The sequence below is a fragment of the Petaurus breviceps genome, unplaced genomic scaffold (assembly GCF_028583685.1).
Source record: "Petaurus breviceps papuanus isolate PSGF00001 unplaced genomic scaffold, PetGlider_PUasm1.0 100, whole genome shotgun sequence".
Taxonomy (NCBI): domain Eukaryota; kingdom Metazoa; phylum Chordata; class Mammalia; order Diprotodontia; family Petauridae; genus Petaurus; species Petaurus breviceps.
Window position 1 is genome coordinate 4,332,608 of NW_027185573.1, and position 18,511 is coordinate 4,351,118.

General features: G+C 40.6%; 1 protein-coding gene across 1 annotated transcript in view; it reads right to left on the reverse strand.

The window, feature by feature from the left end:
- Window positions 1-6,695: 6,695 nt before the first annotated feature.
- The window catches only part of LOC138164174 (transmembrane protein 132D-like), a 150,144-nt gene continuing 138,328 nt past the window's right edge, over window positions 6,696-18,511 (reverse strand). Inside the window, exons 4-5 of the mRNA XM_069092128.1 lie at window positions 13,953-14,144; window positions 6,696-8,608 (exon numbers count right to left, since the gene is read on the reverse strand). Coding sequence (XP_068948229.1) covers window positions 7,424-8,608; window positions 13,953-14,144 — 1,377 coding nt within the window. The 3' untranslated portion in view covers window positions 6,696-7,423. The remainder of the gene's footprint in view (window positions 8,609-13,952; window positions 14,145-18,511) is intronic.

Genomic DNA, 18,511 nt, shown 5'->3' on the forward strand with positions numbered 1-18,511 from the left:
GAAAAGGAAAAAAATAAAGGAAGGAAGGAAGGAAAGAAGTCCAGCTTTTCCAGTGTCCCAGTGAACTGGAAAAAGTGAAAACTATTCTTCAGGTATTTCTTGGTATTTTATTTCCCATGTAGCATCCTCTTAGAGTCCTTCATTCCTTGATTTAACAAATCTTCAATAAGCTCTACTATGTGTCCGGTACTGAAGATACAAAGGAAAACACAAAACAGTCCCTGCCATAAAGGAATTTACGTTTTTCTTGGGGGCAGGAAACAAGCATTTATTAAGCATCCCTATATGCCAAGGACTGTGCTAAGTGCTTGGTAAATATTCATTTGAGTCTCACAACAACCTGGTGAGGTAGGTGCTCTTATGATTCTCATTTTAGAGTAGAGGACACTGAGGCTGAGAGAGGTTAAGTGACTTGCCCAGGGTCACACAACTCATCAGAGTGTGAGGCAAAATTTGAATTCATGTCTTCCTGACTCTAAGCCTAGTGCTCTAGCCAAGGGACCACCTAGCTGGGTAAGTGTGAATGCTTAACTGTACAAAGATAAGTGAATACAAAATTGATACAAAGTAAATCTCTCTGCCTACTTCTTTTTCTGTCTCTGTCTCTCTGACTCTCTGTCTCTTTCTATCTCTGTCGCCATCTTTTAAAATGAGAAACTTAGAGGTGAAAGGAAACTTATTGTGTGTTAAGCATATCTGAGCATCCTTCACAATATTCTAGGCTCTGTCTGAACAAATAAAGGAATAGTTCCTCCTACCAAATATGGATAATATATGACTCTCCAGAGATCGCCAAAAATCTCAAAGAAATATTGAAAGTGCCTTATGTGATCACACAGCATTGTTTTCAGAAACCATTCGACTTAAAGTCATTAGCTCTTAGTTCAAATTCTGACCCTGACATTTACTTGCAGGGTGACCTTGGGCATCCTAAATTTTCTGGATCTCAGTTTTTTTTCAGCAGTAAAATTAGGAAGTTGTTCTAAACCATTTCTAAGTTTCCTCCCAGCTCTAGACCTATTGACACTTGACCTATGGTCAGTTGATAGAGCTCTGAACTTGGAATCAGGAAGACCTTAGTGTATCTCCTACCTTAGATACTTCATAGCTGTGTGACCCTAGGCAACCAGCTTTGCCACTCTCAGTCTCAGTTTCCTCATCTGTAAAATGGGAATAACAACAGCATCTATCTCTCAGGGCTATTGTGGGGTCAAATTAAGTAATATATATATATATATAAAATGTGCTTTGCAAACCTTAAAAATACTACATATTTTTTTTCATTGCTTTTATCATGCTTAACCTTCATAAGGATGAGACATGATTCCTAAGTACTTAAATATAGCACTTTAAATTCATAATCTGTTAACAGAACATCGCAACTGGGGTTTCTTCTAACAACATTTTTAAGGTTGTTGTTGTTCAGTCGTGTCTGACTCGATCCCATTTGGGGTTTTCTTCACAAAGATCCTGGAGTGGTTCGCCATTTCCTTCTCTAGCTCATTTTTACAGATGAGGAAACTGAGGCAAACAGGTTGAAGAGACTTGCCCAGGGTCACACAGCTTGTAAGTGTCTGAGGCTAGATTTGAACTAAGGAAGAAGAGTCTTCCTGACTTCAGGCCTGGCACTCTATCCACTATGCCACCTAGCTGCCTTTAAGGGTTATTTGATTTCCATTACAAGCCTATGAGATAGTGCTTCAGGTCTTATTATCATCATATTACAGGTGAGGAAACTGAGTTGGAGAGGAGTTGTCCTCCAATGAAGTATCAGAGGGAGGGTTTGATCCCAATCTCCTGATAGTCCTTCCATGACTATGGAAACAAAACACAATTATGACATCAACAGAGCACGAGAACACTTTATTAGGACGCTTCCAAAATTTTAGCTTTTTCTCCTCTGTACACATCTAATTTCTACTGTCAGAAGCACTTGCCCTTGTTTTGGACAACCACAGAATCACAACGTCTCAGAGCTGGAAGGGATATTGACAACCACCTTGTGTCCATCCTATACTTGAACAAGAATCCCTAATATATTGTAACCCCAAACTGGTCATCCAGCTTTTGCTTGGAGACCCAAGAGAGAACCTATTACTTTCCATGGTAGCCCATTCCACTTTGAAAAAAGTCTAATGTTGAATTTTGTTCTCTGTCAATGATTCTCTGCTAGATAAGGCCTTAATTTTTCATTCCCCATGAAGCAAGTATGTGGGATTCTAGGTTTTTATAACTTTTAGGGGGAAAGGGGGAGAGAAGGAAAGAAAGGAAGTAAGGAAGAATGAAAAAAGGAAGGAAGGAAGAGAAAAAGAGGGGGAAGGAAAGGAGAGAGAAAGGGAGAGGAAGAGAGAAAAAAAGAGAGAGGGAGGGAGAGGAAGAGAAAGAAAAAGGGAGAGAGAGAAAGGAAGGGAGGAAGAAAGAAAGAAAAATAGAAAGAGAGGGAGAGAGGAAGGAAGGAGGGAAAGGAGGGAGGGAAGGAGGGAGAGAGAAAAAGGAAGAGAGAGAGAAAGGGAGAGAAAGGAAAAAAAAAGGAAGGAAGCCCAGCCTTTTCAGTGTTCTAGTGACCTGGAAAAAGTGAATTAGCCACTGTCACTATGTATTAGCTTTTTCATCCACATTGGCAACTGCTTTGACTCCAGATCTCCATATCCAGCCTTGAATTTATTGGGATTTTCCTTTCATAGGATTTAGAACTGGAAATGACCTTAGGGATTATTGAATTCTAGCCTCAGAGTTGGAAGGTGTCTCAGAGGCCACCTTGTCAAATTCAAGAAAGATTCTCTTCTACATCTCACTTCAAAAGTTGTCATCCAACCTTAATGGGAATACCTCCAGAGAGGGGCAGTCAGCACCTCCTCAGGCAGTTTATACCACTTTTGAACAGCTCAAATTGTTAGGAAAGGTGTTCTGACTGTCAAGCTTAACTTGGCTTCTTTCTGATCATTGCTCATTTTCTTTGTCCTGGGGGAGAAGCTTCTTAATGCAAATTAAGAGAACATTATCTTTCTTTATATGTTATTATAGATCAAGATATAGAACTTCACATAGTTTATCATAGTATTGACTCCTTTTAAGCTCACAATTCACTACAATCCTCAGATTGTTTCAGTTGACCTGATATTCAGCTATGTCCCAACCTCGACTTAAGAAATTTGAGTTTTCGAGTGTAAAAATATTCCTACCCAAATAGCAGCTTTTTCTCAGAATGGGTCAGGAGCATACCATTCTTTACCTATAGTAAACACTCGATAAATGATTTCAGAATGACTGAGTGGAAATAAATACAGGACAGAGATCAGAAATAACAATGAGGTTCTGTGGAAAGAGTAATGGAACTGGAGTCAGTGCACCTGGGTTCAAATCCTGACATTGACACCCTTTTTCCTATGCAACCTCAGCTGTCACTTCATCTTTCTAAATCTCATCTGTTAAATGAAGGGGGTTGGGCTAGATAACCTGTAAGGTCGTGTAACCTCTGCTTGCTTCAGTTAACTCAACTGTAGAATGACCTTAGTAGTCATCTGGTCCAACCTTTCAGTTGATAAATGAGGAAACTGAAGTACAAAGATGTTCAGTGACCTATCAAAAGGTCACACAGGTAATAAATAGTAGAGACAGGATTCAAACCCAGATCCTCTGTTTCCAAACCCTGCTGTTTTTCTAGATCATGTTTCTATGTAATATTTTTTTTGGGGTGAGGGGTATGTTTCTTTATTAAAAATGACACATATTTTCACATTCAACATAGTACCTTATGAGCTGGAAGGAACCTCAAAAAGCCAACTAGTCAAACCTTTTTATTTTTCAGAGGGGGAAACCGAGGCACAGAGAGGCAAAGTCACTTGTCTAACTTAAAGTCCATATACAAATAGACGACTAGTCTGCATTTTATCATATCTTATACTATAAATTGTAGAATGGGTTCTGATCTGCCTTGGTGGAGGGGCTTTCCTCAATAAACACTCTCTACACCAATAGAGTCACAGCTACTGACCAAAAAAAAATCTGGAATAATGGATAGAGTGCTGGGGTTGGAATCAGGAAGACCCAAGTTTAAACCCTGTCAAATCTATTTACTAGTCATGTTACCCTGGCAAAGTCACTGAACCTTTTTTCAGCCTCAGTTTCCTCAACTGTGAAATGGGGATAATAATAGCACTTACCTCCCAGGGTTGCCATAAAGAGCGAATGACGTAATTTAAGTGCTTTTGGAAGCCTTAAAGTGCTATATAAATGTCAGTTATCATTATTATTTTATTATTACATGGCATTTTCCATAAATATACTAGATTATTTTATTATTTGTCCTGGGTTGCAAGGAGTAAGAAATAGAGCTGAGCTTCAAATATGGGTCCTCTGACTACAGATCTGGCATAATTTCCACTTTTGTTGCTGTTCAGGGGTTTCAGTCATGTATGACTCTTGGTGACCCAATTTGTTTTTTTTGGCAAAGATACTGGAGTGGTTTTCAATTTCCTTCTCTAGCTTAACTGAGGTAAACAAGGTTAAGTGACAGGGCCAGTGTCACATAGCTAGTAAGTGTCTGAGGCCAAATTTGAACTCAAGTCTTCCTCACTCTGGGCCTAGGGCTCTATCCACTACTCCACTTAGCTGCTCCCATCATTTCCACTCCACCCACTATATGAACCAAGAGTTCTCTTCTTAAATTGTACTTTCCCACTAAATGCCCTGGGAAGGCACACGTCTGGGTGTGTGCACTTTCTTCCTTTGAGAAATCCAAATGTGCTGATTTATACTGAAGATCTCCCATCTTCTAGGCAGGCAGACCCCTCACTGAGGGGCTTCAGCACCTGCCTCACCCTGCCTACCACTTACTGTCATCTCAGGCACACTCAGCAGGCTTTTAGTAGGGATGCACACATGTGATTTATTTGCAAATACTTTCCAATTCAGAATGAGAGCCTTGCTGCACAGTGCTCTTTGTCATCGGGTGTCAACATCCTCTCCACATGAAGAGCAGCATTACATGATGTAAAGGTTTGTAATTAGATTGTGCAGGGATCCTTAAATCTGCATTTTCATTTACTGAAAACCAGAGCCTTGGATGGCTCACAGAAAACTGACTGCCAAGCCTTTCCGGGGGGACAATGTGCAGAAAAGAGGGAAGAACTGAAGCCACTGAATGCAAATTTTATTTACAGTTAGTATGTTTATAAATATATATTACATTCTTACAATCTACAATATATTCTAAGTATAGTGGATTCTGACGAGGGAAGTGATGGGGGAGGGGGAGGAGTAGTGACCTGAATGGGGGCAGCGATGAGAAGTGAAAGAGACATAAGAATGTAACTGAACCAAAAAATAAAAGAAAACCCAACATGGGAAATGTGTGTTGGGTATAAAAAGCAGCAAAACCAAATTAGCCAGTTTTAGGATTGGAAGCAGGCGATGTCCGGATATTGACACCCCAATTTAGGGACAAACTTTCTCTTCACCTTCACCTCCACCCCTTAGGATTCCTAATTGCCTTCAATTCACTGGATCAGGTGTCAAGGATCCCTTTCTTGATCCCTAACAACAACTCCATCCCATCATCCCCACCTCCTCACTAAGTTGGCAATGCTCATTCCCTCTTGAAATGAATTGCTACAATAACCCTTCCTGATGGACATATTTATATCCCTTCAAGTAGACTGTAAGCTTCTGAGGGCAAAGACTAAGGTTTGTCTTTCTGCAGCCTCGAAGGGAGTTTAGCTTAATCAGTTAAGTCAACAAAATGTTACTAAGTGCTCTTGCCTGGCCTTGTGCTAAGCCCTGTGGGTGCAAAGAGTTCCTGACCTCAGGAACTCACATTCTAACTGGATTAAAGTACGGAAGAAGTACAAGGACTTTCTTGGTAGACAAATGGTTTTTATTAAGTGCTCATTTTCTCCTTCCACCTACACATTCATACTCTCAGACCTGGTTTTCCCATCTTGGTGTCTATGGAAGCAAGTCTTCAGATGTGAGACACCAGAGGGCAGACTCAGAGATGGTAATGAAATAGCCCAGTGATCTTTCTTAAAAGTTAAATGGAATTAGGTTATTTTGAGCTCAGCATGAATAACACTTACCCTTCCCCTCTAAATCCAATCAGTTACTTTATTAAAATAACCACATGGGAAGCAAGTACCAAGTGATCCCAGATGGCTTGGTAGAATGAATCCTGCCAAATGATGCAGAGCTTTGGGGGAAAGGGAAGGGGCATACAGGAAGGTCAAGGATGATTTCCCAACTTAGCAGAGATGTAACTTGGAATTCTGTTCTGGGTAGAAAGGTTGGAAGAGGAAGAGTTTGATCCTTTTGGGTGCAGCTGCCCAGAGGTTTTAGCCCAAGCCCTGGGGCTGGCAAGTAACTGGGGTGGTTATGCTATGCAGAGGGTCAGAAGTTTCAGGGATCGCAACTGAGAGGTTCGTGGTAGGGAGGAAGATGCCGGCTATTCTTGGCACACTCATTCCATACTAATACTACCTCTGCAATCCAGAAAACCTTTGGCTGTAAATTCCCATGTGACCAGTGACTAAACCCTTATCGAATGGCAGGATTGTGGATGAGGTGTACAAATTGAAATGTTAGTGATGGATGGAGTGAGCTTGCTATAAAGAAACTGGTTCTTTGAACCTAATTGGAATACTGTGTCTGGTAAATTGATGTCAGTGTGACTGTCCCTTACTTTAAAAACTAAAGACTACTCCAAAGCACCCCATGGAGTTTATTTCTCATTATCTTATTACACATATGGTTACATCTTATTGGCACGCTTTCCCCCATTCTCTATGGGGCAACAATTGCCTGCCTTTTCAGTTGCCAAGGAGATTTACCCCCTTCGATTCTCTGAGGAATATGAAGTCACAACAGTCACTTCTCTGTGTCTAGAGTGAAACCAATCTTTGTCCATTATCAATAATGTTCATGGCTAAATATTTTGCTTTTATTTTAGCTGGTGTGCTTCCTTTCATTGATCCATTTTAAAAATCTGACCCTAAGTCTTGTTTTTGTTTTTTTTTCCTCCACAGTCTGTATGGGAGCTACTTGGATTTTGTAATATCCAAATTGCTACATTTATTTTTAAAAAAGAGAGAGATTGATAGAGAGAAAAAGAGAAAGAGAAATTGTTCTTTCCTGGAAAAGTTCATTGAATCAAATCTGATTTTTGTTTCCAGTTGTGAAAATCTTGCCAAACTTGGCAGATATCAGATAAACCTAACTTTGAATAACTCTTTTGGAATGGGAATTCCTATCTTGACTCTGACTCCTGGACTCCATCCCGCTGACTTCAGGTAGTTTTCTGGTCCTCAGCTGAAGATGTGGCTCTTCTCTTTTCCTGTTAATTTACTTGCTTCTGAGATGTCCTTGTGCCCCACTACCCCAAATTAAAGGCAGAAGGTGAGCAGAAAAACAAATATTCACCCATGTCCCGTTATACCTTTTCATGTAACCTTTCCATGTAGTTTGTCAATTCTTTACATTCTCCTAGATCCATATCTTGGCAAACCCATTTGATGTCATCCACACTGCTCATCAGGATGGAGTTAACCGTAGGGCATCCCTCATCTGAGGAAATGGTGGTGAAGGTGGTAAATTTCACCCTTTTTCGCTTAGAGGTAGGGGAAGCTGTGGGTTCACTTTTCTGGTCTTTCCCATCAGCAAATGGAGATTCTGAAGTCTTGAACACCTGACCATTAAGACTCTTTTGGGAGTTTGTGTTGAGGAGATACTTACTCTCCTCGAAATCTAGTCCCCGGTCAATAGCAGTGATCTGCTCTTCCTGTGGGGAGGGAAAATTCAGTTGATTATCCAAAAGTTCTGTCCGGTTACTTAACCCCACCCAATCGTGTGAATGACTCATGCCCTCTTGCTCCTCAAAAGGAACCTGCTTATGCCTGTATTTCAATGCAAAGGTCACGCAGTTAATTAAGAAGACCAAAATGGCAAGGCAGAAGACACCCAAGAGAGCATACATCCCAATCTCTAAGTCACTTAAGCCCCGGGGCGTCTGGACTAGGTCATTCTCCTCCATCTCTCCATTGTTCCTTGGGAGATCGACTTGAGCAGGAAAACTGGTGAAGTCCATGGGGATGGTTTGTAGGTGGCTATTATCATCTAAAAGATTTTCTTGTTTATTCTTCTTCCAGAAGACGGACCTGTCTGTTGTGGCTCCCCTGCCTTCCATGCGGTCCATTGAGAAATTGCTGAAAAACTGCCCATCTGGCCTCATTCTTTCTTGCCAGGTTGTTTTAGACCTCCTGTCACTGGCATGGGTTTCCAGGTGACCCCTTCCCCCATGTCTGCTGTCACTGGTGTTGGGGTTGGCATCATTCTGGCCAAACTTCACTTTGATATTTCCTGTGCCAACAGCCAGCACACTCTTCCTCTTGGACTTTTGGCATGATTCACTGATCGCCATTTCCACCTTCACGAGGGCACCCTGTCCTTCCTCCATTTCAGCAGTAATAACAGGCCATTTGAATGCAGGGTCTTGGTGAATAGAGACCACCTTCTCATCAAGAGATGTCACCATCAGAGAGAAGTCCTTTGCATCATAAATATCCAAGGGCATGACTGAACCATCACTGAACTGGATCCAGCAACTTATGGCAGCTTCCTGTTAAGAAAGCACACATACAAATCACAAATTAACAAAGCCAAAAAGTCTTACCGAGGCTTAAGCCTCAAGGGCCAAAACTAGGAGTAATCAGCAGAAGTTGGGGAGAGGCAATTTTAAATTTGATGCAGGTGAAATTTTCTAACAACTAGAGTGATCAAACTGTGGGTCTGGATGCCTATTACCTATCACTGGAGGTTTTCAAACTCTGGAGGACCACTCACCAAGGTTGCTATAGACAGAATACTAATCTACCCCAACCCATTCCACTTTGATGCATTCCAACTCAATTCAACCCAAGCCCTTCCAACCAAACCCGATCCAATCCAATCTGATCTAATTCAACAAACATTTATTCAGTGTTGATTATTATTATAAAGACACTTTGCTAAGCACTGAGGATTCAAAGAAAAAAAAGTCCTTTTCTTAAGGAATCTCTAGTCCATCGGCAAGGGGGAATATAATAAGTACACAAGTCAGTAAATATGAAGTATATACAAAATAACAGTAATTTAAAGGGTGAAATACTGTTAATAACCAAGGGGCTCTGGAAAGGCATCACATAAAGAGGTTTAGACGGGAGTGAGAAATTATAAGACGTAGAATCAAGGAGGGACTGGATTTCATTTCCAGAAAGGCAGGTGTGAATGTGTGGAGTGCAGGGGCAGAGGGGGAAATTGAACACAATCATGGAGGCAGAAGAGAGAATAGTATGTACGCACTGGAGTAGATGATCTCTGAAGTCTCTTCCAATGCTGAGACTGTATGACACCATGATTCTTTCTCTGTGACTGGCCCTCATGCCACAAGACCACAGAAATACAAAGGGTGAACTCTCATATTCAGTGGAAATAAAAGCCAAGACCTACCCTGGCTAAGAAAGAATATGAATTTCTATGAAGACATAAAACACACGGCCAGTTTTAAACACTTGGTAATAAGATTTGTTTTTCCTAGAGGTGTTAAGAGAAAGATGTGTCCCCTGGGCTCTATGGCTTCTACTTTTGCAGGATAATAAATCACATGTCAAAAGGCATTACTGGTTACTGGGGTTATTTACAAGTGCTATGTGTTTAAGTGAAAAGAAAAACCACAATATTTACTACATTATTTTATAAGCTGCTTTAATACAAAGGTTCCACTTATTACTCATAACAAACATCAGAGGACACAGTCTGAGAGACGATGCCCTCATGGTACCACATTTCCTGGCTTTATTAGGTCTTGACTGCTCTGTAGGTGAAGAAGTACATTCTGTACGAGTCCATGGTTTATGTGCTTTCTGTGGACGCTAACAATCAAACCAGCCTGACTCAGAGCTATCTTTTATCTCGTCTGCAGACTTGGCATCTTAGGGCCAATGACAGGCCAGAGAAGCGGGGCTATCTTCACTTGTTTCCCTGATCCCTTTTGGAATATTGGCCTTTTCAAGTTCCTTTGGTGAATCAGTCGCTTGCTCGGGCAGGCCTAGCCAGAACAGATAATAGTCTTCAATTTCCAGTGGTTCTATAATTTTAACTAGGACACCCTTCTGGCTGAGATTGATGATATGCTCATCTTTGAATGTAATAATGGCTGGTATTTCTATAATGCTAGAGGACTTGCAAAGCATTACACGTTATCTACTTTGGTCCTTCCAACAATCCTGTAGGGTAGGTGCTACTGTCATTGCCATTTTATAGATGGAGAAAGTGAGCCTTGGTGAAGTTGGACATACAATTAATAGGCAGTTAAGTGGCATGGTGGATAGAGCCCTGGGCCTATCCCTAGAGTCAGGAAGACCTGAGTGCAAATCTGATGTCAGACATTTACTAGCTGTGTCACCCTGGGCAAGTTGCTAAACCCTGTTTGCCTCACTTTCCTTATCCGTAAAATGAACTGGAGAAGGAAATGGCGAACCACTCTAGTATCTCTGCCAAGAAAATCCCAAATGGGGTCATGAAGAGTTGAACACAATTGAAAAACAACTGAAGAACAACTACAATACAATTATCGGCCGTCTAGGGCAGGGGTGGGGAACCTTTGACCTCAAGGCCACATGTGGCTCCCTAGGTCCTCAAGTGCAGCCCTTTGATGGAATCCAGACTTCACAATTTGGCCTTGAGACCACATGTGGCTCTCTAGGTCCTCAAGTGTGACCCTTTGACTAAATCCAAACCCCACAAATGGCTCTGTGAAGTTTGGATTCCGTCAAAGGGCTGCATTTGAGGACACAGAGGGTGAGATGTAGCCTCAAAGCTGAAGGTTTCCCACCCCTGGATTCTAGGGAATCAAATCAACAAGCATTTGTTGAATGCCTGCTATATGCCAGACACTAACCTAAGCACAAAGGATGCAAAGAAAGGTTAAAAAAAAAAACAGTCCGTGATCTCAAGGAACTCACAGTTTAATGGGGAGATAATATGCAAACAGCAGATATATACAGGATAAGTTAGAGCTAACCTCAGAGGGAAGGTGTAAGCATTAAGGGGCATTGGGAAAGGTTTCTATAGGAGATAGGGTTTAACTGGGATTCGAAGGACTTCAGGGAAGCCAAGAAGAGGAGAAGATTAGTTTTTTAACTTCTCTGGGCCTCAGTTTCCTCATCTGTAAAATAGGGGGGATTAGACTAGGTGAGTTCTGAGTTCTGTTCTAGATCTATACCTATGATCCTAAAATAAATAACTTAGTTCTTTCTATGTTGCTAAAGGGCTAAAAGTACCCTCAGTGCCCTCTGACATGGGTGTTCCCGCCGGGCAGAAGCCCTGTCACACCATCACAGTTAGAGTTCTACAAGAAATCAGAGAAGTAATTCAAATGCATTTTTGATTCTTTGCAACTGAAATGTCAGAGCCAAGTTGCACGCTGGGCCTAAATGCCATCAGAACCAACTCTGGAAGAGATTTCAAGGTAGTACGTTTAGTTCTTTATGTCAGGAATGAATTAGTGTACTGGCCTGTTTTCCAGCCAAGGCACATCAATTTCTCAACTCTTCCCAGACAACACAAAGGGAACTGATCTTTATGACCTAGTAAACATAGCCTCACTTTCAATTTCTCACTTGAGATCTATAGCGTGGTTCTCTTGGAGGGACCATGGCTGGCCCTCAGCAAGAATTCTGATCAGTTATAGGGATCATTGACACTCAAGTGTTTTTTGGATGGCAGCCACTGCCTGAAAAGCCAATAAGTTTAACCAGAGCAAAGGAAGATTAGCAAACACCTGGTCTGGGAGCACCGAGGGGGCACAGCAAAATGGGAAGGCGGTTCATGTTATCCAGGTGCCAGCTTCCTACTACCCGGCACTCCTCCCTGAAGGAAGAGTAGCAGAAAGCTTAAACTGGCTACAGCCTAGGGGAAGACAGATGGGGTGTCTGGGGAGAACTGGCTGGCACTGTGAATCACAGGATCTTAAACAGGAAGGGTGAGCAGTCTATTCCATTCAACAATATTCAAGATGTCTTGGGTTCAAATCCTGCCTCTGATGCTTATGAACAGTGTGATCCTTGATCTATTAACCCCTCTCAGATTCCATTTCCTCATTTGTACAACAGGAATCGCAATATTTCCAGCCTCACAGAGTCCTACTGAGGCTCACATGAAATAATGTATGAAAAATGTTTTGCAAACCTTAGAGTATCCTGTACATGACAGCCAAGTGCTTATTATATGCAAGGTACTGGGTTAGAAACTTGGGTTACCAAAAACGACAACAAAAACAATGGAACAGACCCTCACCCTCAAGAAGCTTCCATTCCATAGAGGGAGTTTCGGGTGGGATTAGGTTAGATGAACATATGCAGAGTCATTCCAGGAGGAAAAGATCAATGACTGGGAGAATCAGGAAACATTTTGTGTAGGAGGCGAGATTTCATGGAGGAGACTCCTGAGATGACCGAAGGAAACTAAGCATTCTAAGAAGTGGAGGTGAAGAGGGAGTGTATTCCAAGTGATGGGGTCAACCCTTGTCTAGGCACCTCTGTGCAGGAGATGGTTTATCAAAGCGGGAAAAGAGCTCTGAGCAAGTCTGTCCAGAACAGAGTGTGCTAAGGGGAGTGAAGGGAAGTCTTATGGAAGGTTAGGCTAGAGCCAGATTGTAGAGCACTCTAAACGAGTTTATGCAAGGAGACTTTCTAGGATTACTCCCAATTTATTTATACACATATGGGCATGTATTATATATTACACTTATCACAATACGTATATGCAGATATGAATGTATATATACACACATGTATGTGTGACCATGGTGACCTGATATGTTACATGTTTTTAACACACACACATATACATATACAAGCACACACATACATATATACATCTCTATGTCTAACAATATCCTTCTTATTTCCACACACACATGCATATATAATTTCGCTGGTGCCAGCAAACTGGTTTATAATCATGAAATTTTCAATTTTCCAACCTCAGAAATTGGCAAATGGTACAAGTAAAGGCTTAATTTATGGCCTTGTTGATTGTCTAGATTTAAGAAAGTGCTCCTGCAATTTTAATTTAATATTTAAAGTGTCATGCACATTTTTCAGTTTCTTGTTAAACATCTATAAGCACACTCCTCTATGTGTGTATATATTTAGAAAAATATTTAATGCAAACATGTATATATTTACATAAAATGCAAATAATGCGTTTACATAAAATACGTACACATTTACATAAAATGTAAATATGTATGTATTCACATGAAATGTAAATAATATATTTACATGCGTCTCTGTGTGCATGCGTTTGTGTGTGTGCATATATGTACAAAGCTGTTTGCATGTGCTTCTCCCATTAGATCGCAAGCCCCTTGAGGGCAGTTCTGATACACAGTATTTAATAATGCTTGATGACTTGATATTCTGTCCTAGAGGCAATAAGGAGCTGCTGAAGAAAAACACATGGATGAATGAATGACTGAATAGAAAAGTATTTGTTATGTGTCGGGAACTCTGCTAAACACTGGCAGTCCTAAAGGGAGGAGGACAACCCTTGCCCTCAAGAAGCTTACGTTCTAATAGGAGAATATAAAGGAGCTTGAAAGGGTGGTGGTGCTGGTATGGTGCCATGGTTTGAAAATGATTGGGAACTAACCCAATGACCAGGTTTCCAGCAAAATGTTTTCAGTGGGGTAGTGACATGGTCAAATGGTCATTTGGCAGCTCCTTGGAGGACTGCCTGGAAAGGGAGACACTGGCCTATACTATGGGTCTTCCGCTCTCAGCAACAGGGTCCTGCATTCCCCTCTACAACCTTGCTGGCAGCCCTCTCTTGAACACCTGTCGTGCCCAGGGGGTGAGGAGGGTCTCATCAGACTGTATCTTGGAGCGGTTGCCCCGTAGAATGGCCGGGAGCCCTGGTACCTGTTTAGGAGTCTGTAGTAGCTCCTGAGCTATGGAGGTGGCAAAAATTGCTCTGTTGCTTCCTGGGCTGAGCTGCAAGGAGAGGGAGAGCCCAGTCACCAGCTGGACCCCAAGGTCAGTGATTGTCACCTTCTCGTCCAACACGGTCACTGTCTTCTCAGCCAGGATGGCATCGGACAGCGGGGACAGGATCTGAATAGGAGAATCAGCGTTAGAATAATTTTAAAAAATATTTATACCTCTCTGGAAAACAATCCCTGCAGAAGCAACACTTTCTGAGAAAAACAAAAAAGAGAAAACATGAACCAGAGTTAATGCCAATCAAACTTCCATTCAGTCTGGTATTATTAAAGGGAAACATCTTCATTCCTCACTAGGAGTAGAGCAGACAGGGGCATTGGGTTTCAGGAGACTGAGTTTCTGTACTGTCATTAATTAGCTCTGTAACTACAGGAAGGTCACTTCACCCCTCTAAGCCTCAGTTTCCTGATCTTCAAAATGGGGATAGAAATGCTTGCACTACCTATTTTCCAAGGAAGTTATGAGGGAAGTATTTAAGTCACAGGTTAGATCTGGAAGGAATATTAGAATTTTGTCACTTATTAATAATTATTGTTAATAATAGCTAAAATTCATAGATTTACACATATATTATATATCATATATTTAATATATATCATATATACATGTAGAGAGATGCAAAGCACTTATATAACAATAACTAGCATTTATATAGCTACATGTATTTTTATATATATTACATATATATTTTATGTATATGTATATACCATATATAGAGAGAATGAAAAACGCTTTACTTATTTAATAGAAATAATAATCGCTAACATTTATGAAGCACTTTAAGGTCTGCAAAACCCTGTCCATATATTATCTCATTTGATCTTCACAGCAATCCTGTGATGAAGGTGTTTTTATTATTCCTGTTTTACAGATGAGGAAACTGAGGCTACATAAAGGTAAATGATTTGTCCAGGGTCACACAGCTTGCACATCTGAGGCAGGATTTAAACGAAGGCCTTTCTGACTCTAGGGCCAGAGTTCTACTCAATGCACCATCTACCTGCTTACAGCTATTGTTTCATTTGATCTTCACTATGTGATCTTGGATAGGTCATTAAAATTTTCTGGACCTCAGTTTCTCATGTATAAAAAGGAGTTGGACTAGATGGCCCCTATGGCCCCTTCTAGTTTTTAATCTTTGGCCCTATGACCCTAAGTGCAGTGCCAGGACTTGAACTTGGATTTCTGACTCCAAGTCCAACCTTTTTCCTACTTCCCCATGATGAGAGCTGTTATTCATTATGTATTACTTTGAATACCAACTAGATATGCTCTATTTACATTTGGAAATATTATTCTTTGCTGGATTAAAACCCACCCTATGCCTTTAATGTGCCTATAATAATAAGACTGTAAATAATGAAATTTAATAATCAATATGAATCAAACACTAATTATTAATTAATGACCTATATAAATTAATAATATTTTGATTAATTGGTCATAGAATATCATGAACATATAATAGTTACATAGTGCTTTAAGGGCTGCAAAGAACTTTATATATCTCTCATTTGATCCTCATAACAGTCCTGGGAATTTGGTGACATTATTATCCTCATTTAATAAATGAGGAAACTGAGACTCAGAGTTGAAATGACTTGCCCAGGCTCACACCACAGCTAGTTAGTATCTGAGGCAAGATCTCAACTCAGATATTATTAACTCCAAGTCTAGCACTCTACTCATTGTACCATCTAGACATAACTTTCCTTTTCTTCCCCAATGCCAGTGGTGCTGTGTACCTTTTTTTTTTTGTACAATGTATAATTTTGGGTACAATTCGTACAATGAATTTTATATCTATCCCATTAGATCTTTAGCAAAGAATCTTGGACCATCTCCAGTCATCCTGATCGATATCTGGCCACTGGACCCAGATTGCCCTGGAGGAGGAAGTGAGGCTGGTGACCTTGCACAGCCCTCCCTCCTTCAAATCAAAATCAATTGCAAGTCACGTCATCATCTCCCTGATGTCATGGTCCTCTTCGGGAATGAGGGACAAACCACACAACAACTACAAGATAATGGGCCACATGCAACAGGTACTGGCATAAAGATTCCCTGGGTGGATGCTGTTTGGGAAAGACTGTTTTTTTCCCTTCTTCATAGCCTGAATAAGTAAATGGAATGGGCTTGTGGTTAAACAGTACTCTTTGGAGACTTACTTTTCTGAATTGAATGCATTATAATTGAAATGCTACTGAAGGCTTGACCTCATGGACATCTGCCTTTCTTTGAATTCCCCTTTCCTTGAACCAAGGAGATTTATGAGGACACATGTTGAATTTCACCTTGAGACCCCCAAATCCTTAAGCCTTGATATCCAAGTTGTATGGCTCCATCCAGCCACCCTAATCAATTCCCATGTCTGACTTTGACAGGGAGAGATGAGCTGTGTGTTCTAAGGTGATGGCAGATGAGAAAACTTGTGCCATGAGGGGACAAGGAAGCAATAAGGAAAAATAAACACTTGATGGCCCCAGGGACAGAAGACTAACAGTGCTCTTTAGCAGCAACCCAAGGATAGCTTTATTTTTTTAATGCGAGATTAGAGGGAACATTGTTCTAGCCTGGAAAAATTGGTACAGCATACAAATGGGACTCAGTATCCCTTGGTGGAAAAGTAGATATATTTAGGGATCTGAGAAAGCCTCTGAATACTCTACAAAAAGTGTCCCTAATTTCTGAAATTTTTATCACAAAAGATGGAAAGGGAGCATCTTTTAATATCAGTACTTTTCCAGTAAGGCTATGAGTCATGGAATGTCACTTAATCTGATGAATGAAAATCATGGGTCACACAAAGTAGTAGTGAATAGGGTGTAAACTATTACTAACAAAGAATTATGTCAGAGAAGATAATGGATCTAGAACTAGAAGGGAACTCAGAGGTCATCTAGTTGAAACTGATTTTACAGATAAGGAGACAGAGGCTCCTAGAATTTGTGAATTTCGTAAGTTCACACAGTTACTTAGTAGTAGGATCAGGATTTGAACCCATGTCCTGTGACTCCAAGTTCAGAACTCTTTCTACTACACTTACTGCCTCCAGATATGGAAAAGGAAGTGGAGGAGGTAGCCATGTAGCCAGAGTAAAGGATAACTGGTAGATATTTCTGCATACTTCTCTGGTATCTAGAAATTCTGAAGTGATCTTGTGGAAGCTCCCCAGGGAGTTCATTGGACACCCTTGGGTAGAGAAATGAGGGGAAAACACGGGCAGGAATTATAAAGGATGAGAGAACATGGATCTGTCCCACTGGAAGAAGTGCTTATATCAATGAGATAAATTCATGCAAGTAATATAGATATGTTTTATTATCAGAAATGAGATCATCTTGGTAGTTGGAAGATATAATTGAGATGGGAATTAAAATTCAGAACAGTAACATAAAAAAACAGTGACATTCAATTTTGGGTTTCACATTTTAAGAAAGATGTTCATTAAGCTTGAGATTGTTAAGATGGGAATGGACAGGAAAGTTGAAAGTGTTGAGTTCATACCATATGAGGACTGGTTAAGGAAAAGGGAATGTCTAGCCTAGAAGAACTAATGGGAAACATGCAGAAGATGAATAAGTAATAAAGATCAGATGCAATGGGTAGGAATTTTCAAGAGTCAAAGTTAGGCTCCCTTTAAGGGACAACTTCCTTATAAATTAGATCTGTCCCAAAGCTGTTGTCTCGGGAGATGAATTTTGGAAGTCTTTAAGACAAGACTGAATGGACACCTGTTAAGAAGAGGGTGTTATGGTTTTGATTACAGTTTGGATTAGATAGAGGATAATGTTCTTTCCTAAGGTGATGCTCCATGATTCTGTGAAATATTGTGATTGTAAAATACACAGGCATGAGAGTTACTGGTTGGTTGTCACAGCCCTCTTCCCTTACTGGGGATTTCCTAAAATCTCAGGTATGTAGTTATGTGCTGTTTTCCTGATAGAATATAATCTCATTGAAGGTAGCAGCCATTTTGTTTTTTTCTGCTTTTTTCATATTTAGTGAAAGTGCCTGATACATAGTGGGTCACATTAATTCTTGCTGATTGTCAAATTGATTGATCTCACCCAGTTATGAGTTATTTAAGACGTCTTCCCACTCAAGCAGCAAACACTGAAACTTCAAACAGCCTGAAGAGCTTTTAGAAATGGATAATCTTCCTGTACCTTCTCACAACTTGCCTACTTGTCACTAATCATCATCATCATGATTATCATCATCATCATCATCATCATCATCATCATCGTCTTCATCGGAATTTTTATATTAGATGTATAATTTCATTGGTACAAGGAACCACCAGTGAGGAAACTCCCTTTGCTAATGTAGATCAGCACCTTCTCTGTGACTTATAGTAAGAAAATTGCCTAGAGCACAGAGATGTTAAAAGACTTGATCAGGGTCACCCAGATAATACACATCAAAGTTAAAACTTGAACTCAGTTCTCCCTGGCTTCCAGACCATCTCTCTCTCT